At 47.7% G+C, this 12,530-nt stretch overlaps 5 protein-coding genes across 5 annotated transcripts; 1 reads left to right on the top strand and 4 right to left on the bottom strand.

The window, feature by feature from the left end:
* Window positions 1-70: 70 nt before the first annotated feature.
* On the bottom strand, window positions 71-3,018 carry FOMMEDRAFT_16316 (O-mannosyltransferase). The gene is made up of 10 exons (XM_007261589.1): window positions 2,880-3,018; window positions 2,708-2,826; window positions 2,351-2,655; window positions 2,185-2,293; window positions 1,972-2,134; window positions 1,740-1,923; window positions 1,576-1,689; window positions 734-1,522; window positions 349-679; window positions 71-288 (listed from the first exon to the last, which is right to left on the bottom strand). The coding sequence occupies exons 1-10, from the start codon at window positions 2,991-2,993 to the stop codon at window positions 201-203; spliced, it is 2,316 nt and encodes a 771-aa protein (XP_007261651.1). The 5' UTR covers window positions 2,994-3,018; the 3' UTR covers window positions 71-200.
* A 278-nt stretch (window positions 3,019-3,296) lies between these two features.
* FOMMEDRAFT_143991 (WD40 repeat-like protein) lies at window positions 3,297-5,111 on the top strand (the record flags this gene model as incomplete). The annotated part of the gene is made up of 8 exons (XM_007261588.1): window positions 3,297-3,377; window positions 3,433-3,543; window positions 3,597-3,673; window positions 3,749-3,842; window positions 3,893-4,046; window positions 4,100-4,223; window positions 4,279-4,491; window positions 4,554-5,111. 8 exons carry the CDS (start codon window positions 3,297-3,299, stop codon window positions 5,104-5,106), a joined length of 1,407 nt encoding a protein of 468 aa, XP_007261650.1. The 3' UTR covers window positions 5,107-5,111.
* Window positions 5,112-5,136: 25 nt separating this feature from the next.
* On the bottom strand, window positions 5,137-8,322 carry FOMMEDRAFT_116093 (uncharacterized protein). Its single transcript, XM_007261587.1, has 6 exons — window positions 8,209-8,322; window positions 7,943-8,130; window positions 6,187-7,714; window positions 6,048-6,138; window positions 5,438-5,988; window positions 5,137-5,379 (listed from the first exon to the last, which is right to left on the bottom strand). Exons 1-6 carry the CDS (start codon window positions 8,284-8,286, stop codon window positions 5,281-5,283), a joined length of 2,535 nt encoding a protein of 844 aa, XP_007261649.1. The 5' UTR covers window positions 8,287-8,322; the 3' UTR covers window positions 5,137-5,280.
* Window positions 8,323-10,138: 1,816 nt separating this feature from the next.
* On the bottom strand, window positions 10,139-11,655 carry FOMMEDRAFT_150239 (uncharacterized protein; the record flags this gene model as incomplete). Its single annotated transcript, XM_007261586.1, has 5 exons — window positions 10,139-10,267; window positions 10,566-10,976; window positions 11,031-11,096; window positions 11,245-11,461; window positions 11,516-11,655. The coding sequence occupies 5 exons, from the start codon at window positions 11,653-11,655 to the stop codon at window positions 10,139-10,141; spliced, it is 963 nt and encodes a 320-aa protein (XP_007261648.1).
* A 39-nt stretch (window positions 11,656-11,694) lies between these two features.
* FOMMEDRAFT_150238 (uncharacterized protein) lies at window positions 11,695-12,522 on the bottom strand (the record flags this gene model as incomplete). The annotated part of the gene is made up of 3 exons (XM_007261585.1): window positions 11,695-12,223; window positions 12,307-12,388; window positions 12,444-12,522. 3 exons carry the CDS (start codon window positions 12,520-12,522, stop codon window positions 11,695-11,697), a joined length of 690 nt encoding a protein of 229 aa, XP_007261647.1.
* Between the last annotated feature and the right edge of the window lie 8 nt (window positions 12,523-12,530).

Genomic DNA, 12,530 nt, shown 5'->3' with positions numbered 1-12,530 from the left:
TTACGTATGTAATCATATACCAAATACGGCCACTCATTTCTCAGGCTCTCGAATACGGTTAAAGCATGAGGTCGCAGAAATGCTGTATTTTGGAGAGAATCCACTTTAATGGTGAATTCAATAAAGTTACTAAAGCTCGAGGTATCGCTACGTTAATCGCAAATAATAAAGCCATGTATCGACTAGTTCTCCAACCTCTTCTAGACGCTGAAATCTGTCTTTTTCGCTGCAAAGTGCAACGTCCAAGTGCTGAGAAGTCTTCTAGCGTTGACTTGCTCGCCCGTAAGTCTTAAAAGTGTATCCGATTGAGTATGGCAATGTGGAGGATACGACAATAATTGGACTTACCCTGGTGTACCGTACGTGAGAGGGGCGAGGAAAACCAACATTAACGACATTGCAACGGTGACGGCAGCAACGACGACAAGTGCCTTCGGCCCAATGTCAGAATACTGAGTCGGCCTCATACGCGTTTTACGTCCGGGCGCTGAGACCGGATAGTTGATCGACTCAGACATCACGAAGTTGAGAACGGCACCAGCAATGAGAGCCGAGAAGACATGCGCCGGGAGGTAGTGATGAATGAATAATTGACGATTCATCAGGAAGAAGGGGAAGTAATGGGTTATCCAGCCAAGGAAGAACAGGCCGACATTGTTCCAGAGACGGTTACGAACGGCTGTGAATGAAGATTAGTGGGAATAAGCAGGATATAAAGATCAAATCGACTTACGTTCTGGGATGGGCTCAATACCCCTCCTCCTCGCTAATAAGTCAGCGCCAAGAATACCAACGAATATCGACAGCGAGATTGTGCATATCCACCAGGAGATGATATTTCCGATCAAATAGATTTGACGTTGGTCCTTGTTATCCGTCCAGAAGCTAATTCCACTGATAAGGAATGGCCAGTTGATCGGGTTGCTGGCATAGGGATGAGACGCAGTAAGGCCAGCATTGTGTTGAAGCATGAGGAGTTGCAATTCAACGTATTTCTTGAAAAAATTCCGTTTCTTCGGTGGCTTAGCCTCGACTTTGACAGTTCGGGCCTTAAAGTCCTCTTCGTCCTCGGCGTCCACTAAGGAGTCTACATACCACGTCGCGGTCTTCTCAACGGCGTTCTTGTTGCCGTTAATTTCCTGCTGCTTGAACGCCCAGTCCGGCAGAGGCTTCTTATGCGTCCACATTGAGACGCGTGTCGGAACGTGGATTAGCCTAAAGTAACCTGACTTGGTCTTCCACGTCGCGTCATCTCCTGCGTCGATGATGCTCAGCTGAAACAGCGTATCATTGTATCTGGTATTGTCGTCGACCGGCCAAGTCGTGAACTCCTGATTTGTGGGCATGTGAGGAGAAGCAACGTCGTGGGTAAGAAGTAGGGAGTTCGTATTGACGTGGAGAAGTTGGAAAACGTCGCCATTCTGTACATTACGTCCAGGTCCACTTGCAGGTAACGCCTTCGTTGGGATGATTTGCCAGTGGTTGTTTGTGTCATTGTGCGCATAACCAGTAACCTGCTGACCTGAGGTTTCTATAAGCTAACCGACTTTATCCTCTGCTTACTTCGGCACCCACCTTGCGAGCTGATGCGACCATCATCATATTTGAGAGGATATCTCTCCTTGTGCGAGTGCAAGAATACTTTCGTATCTTTGTGCTTCATTGTGACTACGTCGTAGTAGCGAATGTCTAGATGATTCTTTGGTCAGCTGGAAATGAATATTCAGCTCTGTACTCACCTTGAGCATTCAATAACATTTCGTTGCCAATAAGGGTCTCTTGGAAAGAGGGACTCATGAAGGTGTCACCGGGACCAGACTTGGGTAGAAATGCGAAATGCGCCCAGAAGAAGGATAGATATACGATGATGGGAACGACTATTAGACCAATGGCTCGTGCGATGAAGTGGCGAGCGAAATGTTCCTAAGGCAGGTGATGAAAGTTATCTTGGCTAGAAGGAAAAGCGCATACCATGGTGTAACCTTTCTTAATGTCAAGAAGGTCCCAAAGATCGACAAGGACCGCCGCGCCAATCGTAAAGAAAATCAAAATACCGTTGATCTTGCTTCCCAAGCAACATGCAAGGCTGACACCAGTCGCTACCAACCATGTCCACCATTCTGCGGAAAATTCACTGAATGAAAAGGTCAATACGACCCCAATGCATCAGAAATAACGACTCACTGATAACGCAGTTTCCGGAAACGAATGTAAGTATAGATTGACAGCACGGAGAAGAAAATCAATTGAGCATCTAGGAGAATAAGACGATCTTGTGCAATATGCGCATTGTCTGCAACAAGCATGTCACGAGTAAGTGCATGAGCTAGGCAAAGATAATACTACGCACCAAGCAAAACAAGGATAGCAGAGAAAGCTGAGATGATGGTAGAGTATCCGCTCTCTTTCATGATTGCATAGACAAGGGGAACGGTGAGAGCGCCCAGCGTCGCAGGGAGAGCACGCAGACCAATGTAAGGAACGAAGTTTTCCGTGTAGCTATCACCAATATTTTCGAAGTTGAAGTTTCCGTCAAAACCAGCAAACCATCCGGCGGCACCTAGCAACATCTTCGCAAATGGCGGGTGCACATCGAAGTAGTATTCGCCACGAATGTAGTAAGCAGCGAACTTGCCGAAATGGACCTCATCGAAACTAACGGACTGTAAGCAAATAGATGAGCAGGTTAAGTAATGTGTCAACTCACACAACTTGATCTGGATTATTGATTTTGTAGAAACGTGTGGCGAAAGCGATTAATGTCAGTGCACCGCTGACCAGGAGATTTGTTCTCTTTGATTCTGTGGCCTGTTGGAAGCTGCCACGCTGTTTGAAAAGACGTTAGCTTGGCGAAACCGACAAATTCGGAACGAACGTACTGGACTGTAAGTTGTGACGTAGTGGTCATCCGGGTCGGTTTGAGAGGAACGGGAACTATTGGTGTGCGCGCCCGACGCGACGTTGCGCCGACGAGTGCCCACGGGCGTCTCCATCGAGGAGGGGAAAAGGTCCTTTGGGCGGGGTTGTTGGGAGTTTGTGAGAGAAGTTGACGTGTCACGCACAGAACTTGAGAGCCAGTTTCAACGCGTCCAAATATGGATCACGCGCCTATCTTTCATACAGCCATCTGCTGAATTTCGTGCTCTACCTCAAGAAATTGGTATCTAGCTCTGCGTAGCACCATGGCTGACCTTACACTTGAAACGCTTATCGACGAGGGCGGCTATGGGGACCGCGCTCGAATGGAAAACCAGGTCTTGCTTGAAGAACTGGAACGAAAAAAGAAGGCCAGGAGCATGGCCGTCCCGACGGACGATGCGCGTGTTAGAGCGCGTTTACGAGAAATAGGAGAGCCAATAACCCTCTTCGGCGAGCGAGTATGTCTCTTCTAATTGCATCTTGAAAGTGTACACGTTTCCTTATCGTGCATAGCCAGCCGACCGTCGAGACCGACTTAAATATGTCCTTTCTCAAATAAGCGTTGCCCGTGGGGGTGACTTGCCAGACCTTGAAAGCGAGTCTGAATCAGACGAAGAAGAGACAGTGCGTAGTATTAATGTTGTTATGCGGATATTGAGTGACAGAACATATGTCAGGTCGAGGAGTTCTACACCCCAGGATCATTTGAGCTTTTAGAAGCACGACGGCGAATAGCAGAGTTCTCAATACCTAGGTCATAATTTCGCTTACAATAGGCTTGAGTGGACGAGGTGCTTACGTTTCTTTGATTTCTGTGTTCATGTTGCAGAGCTCAAAAGCGAGTCGCCCAGCAGCGCATTGAAAGTAGGATGCCTTTGAGACAGCTTATTGATATTCGCAAAACAGTCTTCGGCGAGATTAAAGTGAGTAGCTGCTTTCAATATGCTGCTCAGTCGAGTTCAAATTTTACCAGACGTTTGCAAATATGGGCTCACAAATTGGTGATGAGCGTCCGATTTCTATGGTTCGCTTCTCTCCCGATAGCCAGATACTTGCAACTGGTAGTTGGTCAGGAGGTGTAAAACTCTGGAATATTCCGCAATGTACTACTATTCGCACATTACGAGGCATGTATAGGCAGCACTACTTACTGTGAATTCCGGCTAATAAATGCTCTTAGGCCACGGAGACAGAGTTGGAGGATTGGCCTGGCATCCCCAAGCGACCCTCTCGCAGAGTGCTGATGCGGTGAACCTCGTTACTGGTGCAGGTGACTTTAACATACATTTATGGTCACTTTCGAGGTATGTGAAATCTTACTCCACTGTCGCAGCAATTATAAATCCTTAATCTCGCTAGTGATGCACCTTTAGCAATACTAAAAGGACACGAAGGTCGAGTCTGTCGTACAGCCTTCCACCCTTCAGGAAACTATGTCGCAAGTGCAAGTTTCGATACGTCGTGGAGATTATGGGACGTATCAACGCAAATCGAACTACTACTTCAGGAAGGACACTCCAAGGAAGTTTACTCAGTTGAATTTCAAGACGACGGTGCATTAATCGCTTCAGGGTTAGCGTATCTTCTCTTCGTATCCCTAATAGTTTCACTGATAACGTTCGTCTACTCAATAGAGGACTTGATGCAATTGGAAGAGTATGGGACCTCAGAACAGGTCGAACAGCAATGGTTCTTGACGGACACGTACAAGGAATCTACTCCATCGCATTCTCACCAAACGGCTATCAGATAGCTACAGGAGCAGGCGACGACACAGTCCGAATCTGGGATATGCGTTCACTCAGACCACTCTACACCATCCCCGCACACCGATCAAACGTCTCTGATATCCGTTTCTTCCGGGGTAACAACCTCCCAGTCGACCGGGTGCAAGATGTCAAGATGAAAGATGAAGGCGACGATATTGACGATGCAGATGTTTCCGCGGACAAGTCAGGCGTATCGAAGGAGCACGAAGAACGATACCGATGTGGATTGTACTTCGCCACTGCTGGGTACGATGGACTCGTAAAACTCTGGAGCGCAGACGACTGGCAGCTATTACGCACACTAACCACGGATGCCGGAAAAGTCATGTCCGTCGACCTTTCAAACGACGGCAAATACCTCGTCTCTGGCACATATAACCGTAACTTCCAATTGTACGCGCCTGAAGGCAGTGCATAACAGTTATAAAAAGCACAAATGACTGGTAATACAGAGAGTTCTTGAGTGCACTAATGGTCGACACTGAATGAAATAGGACGCCAGATATGGGAAAGCAAGGGAAGAGCAAAGCAGAGAGGTTAATGAATACAGAGGCATATCCGTCAAAACTGCACAACAATCAGGGGAAGTCGACTATCGTGTCTCATTCACCTTCTGCATGAAGCCAGAAACGCGTCCAATATCAATTATTTGTGATTCACTCTCAACCGCAAGAAGCAAGTCGTCAAGCATCTGCAAGAATATATTCAGCAACATGTCAGAGGTCGATGGAAGAAAATGTCGTGCTTACATCTTCAACTTTGTCGATTGGAATCCCTGTACATAAGGCAACTATCCTCTTGCTCTGGTATTCCTTCTCAGCACTAGCACCCTGCATACTCTGTAACCGATCCTTCATGAGTTTACCTATCCGATCCTGGTACATCTTCATCCGCCGTAATTTGATAAGGCTTGTTAGAGAATCCGACGCAGGTAAAAGCGGGTCCACTTCTGCACCAGGCGGTAAGTCGACGGCACCGATGTGCGTCATGATCGACTGAGGTCCTCTAAAGACAAATGCAGGATGTGTTCCAGGGACAGTCGGCGATCCATCAGCCTCCGTTCGCCCAGTCCAATCCACGTTATCTTCGACTTTCAAAGCCTTTTCTATATTTCGTACACGCTGCATCACCTGATCGAGTTCGGCTCGTCTTTGGTTCCAGAAATCAATTTGTTTTCGTTGTTCAGCGAGTTCTCGAGTGGCGGCGCGAACATGAGCATTTGTAACGTCGAAAGCATCTTGTTTTGATTTGATCTCGGCCGAGAACTCTGTACTCAGGCTTTGGATCATAGCCGTAAGATCTGGACAATTAATACAATTAGTACAGCTCGGTAGGTCAGAAGAAATGCAAAGGACTCACCAGCAATGACATCTTGGCTTTTCTGCACAGGCGCTGAAGGGCTTGTTCGTAAAGCGGATATTAAATCCTCGGCTTTGGGACCGGATGACAGCTGCATAGTTGTTTAGTACATGTCACATGTATTTCAAGATTTACTCACTTCGGGTTCCACACCGAAATCACCGGGTCGCAAACCAAGTTTGTTAGGCAATAATCGATTTGCACCAACATCCAAGAGAGTTCGCACAAGTCCTTTGTTACCTACACGAGCAGCAATATTCAATGCCGTATCGCCATGTTCGTCTTGAAGATCAACGACACTTCGGAAGTCCGCATTCTCATGCTCTGCGATCCAACTCAGAGTTCCTTCAAGGTAATATCGTGCAAGTGGAGCCCGTCCTTTAACTCCTGCTGTCAAGACGGCATGATGAAGGACAGTGCGCTTTGCGGTATCAATAGTCCGTATTGAAGGATGCAGAATTTCGAGGAGGCTAGGGAAAGTTTGAGTGTCGTAATTATGGGTTGATAAAACAGCCCGCATAAGAGGAGTTTCGCCTTGGTAGTTACCGCGATGAATGTCCGCTCCATTCGTTACTAAAGATCGAACTGTTTCAAGATGAGCGAGAGAAGCAGCAAGGTGAAGTGGGGTATGGCCTAAATCGTCAATGATTAAATCTACATCGATTGCTTGCCCAACCACTTGTTCTTGCGGACCAGCTGAAGCGTCTTTAATCAGATCCAATACATTACTCGAATTATCTCCTTGGCAGATTGCGGTCATGATTGCGCTCCGCCTTGGGTTTTTCAATGGTTCTGTCTTGTCTACATTTCGGGGATAAGGGGGCCTTGTAGAGAGACGAATGGTGTTGCTTGCGGTGGCTCCATTGATTGCCCGAGATACAGACATAACCGAGGGACTACTATCGGCGCGCAAAAGGCCATTCGTATGTGGCTGAGGGGTCGATGAAAAGGCTCTCGACTGGCTCATAGACTGAATTGCGGCCTGTATTTGCGAATTGAGTTCCAGTTGTGTACTTGGCGGCGGCGGATCTGTTCGAGCTCGTTTTGAGGGAGATGGATCGTCGTTTCCATTGGTTCTTACGTCGGGAGGCGCAGAAGTCGAAGGTCGAGGTATGTCTTCCAAGGTAAAATCGAGCACTTGTATCTGCGAGTCAGAGGATGTTGCTTTGTCCCTAGCCTGTGCGTCCCCGGACGCATAAATATCAATATCGCTGTCGGTCCGAGTTCGCTTCAGTGATGTATCAGGTTTTGGCGTATTGTTGGCCGACATAGGTTGAGAGGGCGGATACCCCGGTATGAGACCTGGTAAATAGCTGTTATTCGAGTTACCCGTAAGACCTGACCGAGCCAGTAAGGATGAGGTGGAGGGAGTGAACAAGCCCTGGGCACGACCTTGGTTCAGAAGCCGTAAGGCGGAACCCGGCATAATGGGAGCTGGACCAATTTGACTAGGAGATTTTGAGAAGGCATGCGAGTTGGACGTACTGAGATTTGGATACGAGGAAGAAGCGGATAACGGACGTCCACCGGTTAGTCCAGGGAGACCAGGTAATGATGTTGGAAGGCCTCCCATGCCCTGCTGGGTTGGCGTGAAATCAAAGAGCGGCGATAAGAGCGGCGCGATTCCGTACTGCAACGCGAGCTCTCGACCGCGCTCAAGAGGAATCCTGCGTATACGTCAGCATTTACGACGACACGGATGCAGTGTATGGTGGTAAAAAGAGAAATGTTTCGAAGCATCTTTAAAATCGATAGCCTATGACCTCAGATCTAAGAGACAATTGATTGGGTCATATGTTCCCCCGAGATTACAATCGGATCGAGAGGTCATTTGTACGGCAACTTCGTGTTGCCGTATTGTCTCCAGACGAAGGAAAAACAGAAGGAATACTAACCAAGTTCCTTGATATTTTCCGTAACCTCCCTGCACAATCTCATGCTTGCCCGGCAGGACCTCCTTTTCTAAGATTTTCGTGCGACGGCCTTTGTCTACTCCAGCGACTTTGAGTATTTGAGTTGCATTCACATAGGAGTCTGCACGACGACGCATTACGGCAATACCGCGCACCATGCACTCATAGACCTGGTGAGGGGAATGAGCATGTCAGCGTGGAGACGCGACCGTGTCTGATGTGATGCACACGCGTTTGGAGAAACTCACCTGGACCGATGAATACACCGCATTATATATCTTAACGGACGTCGGTTGATTCGGTGGTCGGGGATTATTATTCTGCATGGCGCGCTGGCAGGGCGGGCTGTGAACAACGGAGAGGATGGACGAGGAGCCTGAGCTGCGAGTAGGACGAGCGCTGGTCAAACGACGCGTGAGGAGCAAACAATACGCAAACATCCGGTCCGAACTTGGAAATAACGCGATCTTCTTGTCTCGTCACAGGTATCTTGATGGGGTCGAAAGGGAAGACCATCAGTCAGACGCGACTAGATGGTTTCATCTCGATCTCACGCACGAGAATTACTCGCTTTGACCCTGCTATCATGAGTGGCAGTTCATGGTAGTCCTCGAACGGATCAATCTCATGATAACAGGATACCGTTGCTTCGACGAGAGTGCCTGCTTTGGAAAATCTAAGCGCCAGTAAGTGCACTCACACCCTAATTCAGACGCCGAGTTTTACGGATGGGCCATTGATTATTCAGGTCCATGAAATAAACAAGATTAACGCAAGTAACTGGACATGATTGAATCATAGCATAAGAGTTTGTTCTGGGCAGGGATTTCTGTCGAATCGAAGAATCTCGGCCCACAGCAGTGCAGCTTATCCATCCCTTGAAAGACAATGAACCCGATATACTTTTAAAATCGTGATGGACTTCACTTCACGAGCAATGTTTTGCTGTAACGAAACTAACGACGGTATCGTTGAGGGCCTACTATGAATAATTCGACAAAGACGAGTAACGTATTTGGCTACCATGTCATACATACGTCTTTAATTTATCTGTTGGCGTGACTGAGGGGACATATGTTCACTAACTCAATGCTGCTTTCGATCTCGGCCTTGTATGCATAAATATGCTACTTTTGGATATCGTGGCTCAATAATTTCGCACAGGACTCTGTTCATGTAAGCGGACATAATATTAGATTAAGTCCGAGGCAGATCTGCTCCCCAGCTCAAGCCTCGGTCTCTATCTAGTATCATCCAGATATCGATCGCACCTACTACAGTAACTACACCCATCGTCACACTCGCATGCATAGAAGATATCTGCAGCTTTGGTCTTATTTCCTAGACGACTGCAAGACGTCCCGCAGAAGTCCGTTGGGCTAGATCTGGCCCATAGCGTCACTGTTTTGTTCGTGCTTTCCCACTGGTACGGTCTCTCGCACCATTTCCTCAGAGCCAACTTCTATTAAACGTGAAATTTCTCGCGTTCATAAGCACCTCTCTACTGCAGCTTCTCACACTGCAATGGCGTTGCGCGTGATTCCTGTCCTGTGAACAAAATCACTTTCTGGATTTTCGAAGTACGTTACATCCGACTCGGCATGGATGAGTTATACACATATATTAGCACCCCGAGAAATGGTAGAGCGATCGCCTCGCGCCTGCGATGACAGCACTGCGTAATATGTCAAGCGCAGATCATGCCTTTTATCCACATTATTTTCCTTCAGGACTCAAGGGCAGCTCGAAGATTTCCTCGCGTGTTTCTCACTTCCTTTCTTCTCCGGCAATGCAGCACTTTCGTTCCTAGAGCGAGTCTGGCCAGCTCACAGGCACTTTCTACGAGAATATTCGCGATCGTCCGAGTCTGTTTAACCCCTTCGCAACGTACTCACAAAGGCTATCAAGCTTGCTTGTTCCATTTGACCATTCTGCGTAGTATGTTGTTGAGCAAAAGCCGCTTCTTCAGCCAAAACGTATTCAAATATCAAAGCTCGTGGAGACCAAAGCACCCAAGACCTTCGCTCGGGCCGACGTGGGTAAATCCGGTGGAGATCAATTCGCGCCGCTCTACCTACGCTAACTGCCCTGTTCCTCTTTATTCTCATACTACTCCGATAATAATGGTTGCCAGCCTATATGATGGGCTCCGATCATTTGGTTGTGGTGTCTGGAACTCTATTTCCGTCCGACATCCAGCAGGACATAGGTCCGGCAGCCGCTTGATGCGCTGGGTTTGCTATCTTGGCCCTTGGGCATTTTCTCCGTTCTCGTAAGTCTTCGTTTGTCTGGGACCTGACCCCTATCCTGAGAAGCATCATTTCAAGATGTAGGTGGATAGGCTCGAAACATGGTTATTTCTTTTTGGTACTTGCGGGTAATTTTCTCATTCACTCCCCGCCGATGGGCTTTGAATGAAAGGATTCTGCTTCAATGTCTTTGATCATCTCAAATTAGGTCTGCATGGAAGATTGTGCGCCTTACATTTGCAACCAATCGGTATACAATGGTACTTATCATGTAATTCCCAACTGTGACGATATGATGGTCTACGTGTCGAGGCGATGATTCGTTCCGCCCATCTCGTGGCGCCGATACAACCCACGCGTGACTCATCAAAGAGAATGCCCTCCACTCTTCTATACTTCCATCGAGTAGGATGAATTGCCTCGTGATACCGAAGGAGCGCTGCACAATTCGCATACCACGAAAACTTACGATAAGGCGCGGCGATATGTTTCATCGGACCTCCTCCGGCTGGCTCTTCTTCCAATTCATATCGGATCACAGGAGGAAAGTTGAAGATGAAAGTATGGCCCAGTTCAAGGAGAATGAACGTCTTGTTTACGTGGCTCATCGCAAATGAACGTTCGATGGTGGTGCTATTCGTCGGCAGCCGGACGACATTCAAAGGTACCCCAACACTCGGAGACACAATAAGGGTCTTGTCCAAAAAATTGCATTGACCATACGCATAGTATTGCATTGGTGGCGAACTCCACTCAAGATACAACTTCTATTTGATTCGGATTCGGATGTCGCTACACGTTCATCATCAAGATGAACGCACCGCTCCGGGATCCGCTAGCACATAAGCGCCACCATTCGACGGTTTCTCTCCTGTTTCGGCGATACGCTATGCATACAACTCCGAATCTTTCTCTCTCTCGATACTAGCATCTATTAAGATACTCGTATGCCTTTATCGGACAACCCGATTTTTATTCTTAGACGAGATAGTGCCCAGGAACAAAGAAGTTCCAGATCCATCACAAGACACATACATTTGTGCATGTATTTGGAACATGTACACGAAACCAAGCATGCACGTATGCGTGTTTGCACGAGAGTAATCCGGGAGACGGTAGTGCTAGAAGGACACCCATAAGGAGGAAGCCGAATGCCCCTAAGTGCCACAGATATCTACATCCACCGCACGTTCTTATGGTTCTGCACTCGCTCGTTAACGTTCTTGGCTGATTGTCTCCGGCAACAGGTTGCCTATCGCGAATTCATATTCCAGGCGCCAATCCAAATTTATCCAGGCATACAGACTCGGAATACATTAGAATCCAGTCGGGTGTTATTGCAGATGTGCGAATAGGTCCCCCCAGCCTCGCAGACCCGAACAAATAGAATTGAATGACACGAGACAAAGCGGCGATTCGAGAGCATTCGATATTTTCAATGGGCATGGGAAGATGTCAATCCCCGAGTTCATATCTGGGTCAACTTCAACTCGCAAGTTCACCCGGTGCGGTACGAAGCTCCCGAGAAGCACAATAGCGCGCAGGACTCTCAGGACGCCGAACAAGGACGGCATTGGCATTCGTGGTGCTATTCCTGTGCTTATTCAAAATGCCAAATTCGAACTCGATTGAATTTGGAAGGTGAAGCCAAGACGCGGAAGGCGGGAGAAGATACGGCGTGTAGGACTTCGGAAACTCAATGGTGAAGAGGATTATATTATCATAAAGCGCAGTAGACGCGATTGCGGCTGCAATTTCCAAATAGTCCCAACGATTGACCGTGGGCGTGATTTGGAACTGTATTGGTACTGCAATGGTACTCATATCTGATATCCCAGGCGCAGGACTATTCTCGGTCAGTTTGAACTCAAGAATCGTATCCGTCGGGAATATCAATACTTCTTTCGGGGCGCCGATTTGAGTCTTGGGCTTCTGAAATCCTGTGCACCGTGCGTTTCTTTCTGCGATAAAGTGGGCATCATCGGAAGATTCCGATCTGTGTGCATTTACGCATCTACATGAAATCTATTTTTAGTACCAGAGATGCGTACTTTCTTGCCGTCTCGACTCTATACAGAAGATTTCTACGCGCCACACTTTGCTTTCTCTTCAACGTGGTAAAGGAGATGGTGGATATGATTTAGTCCTTTAACTGAGTTCGGGTCATGATTCGGTTTGGCTTATTGGGATCAGATCCGGACCCATGTCAGTGGTTGGGACCTGTATTGACAAACCTTGAGAAGTGTAGAGCTTGAGCCTGTCAGTGACAGTGTTCGTCGTTCCACCATACATGGGAAAGAAGCATATGCTCATGGTAGCTG

The sequence above is a fragment of the Fomitiporia mediterranea genome, assembly GCF_000271605.1.
Source record: "Fomitiporia mediterranea MF3/22 unplaced genomic scaffold FOMMEscaffold_1, whole genome shotgun sequence".
NCBI lineage: Eukaryota > Fungi > Basidiomycota > Agaricomycetes > Hymenochaetales > Hymenochaetaceae > Fomitiporia > Fomitiporia mediterranea.
Note: the sequence above shows the minus strand (reverse complement) of the source record. Positions and strands in the feature narration are given on the sequence as shown.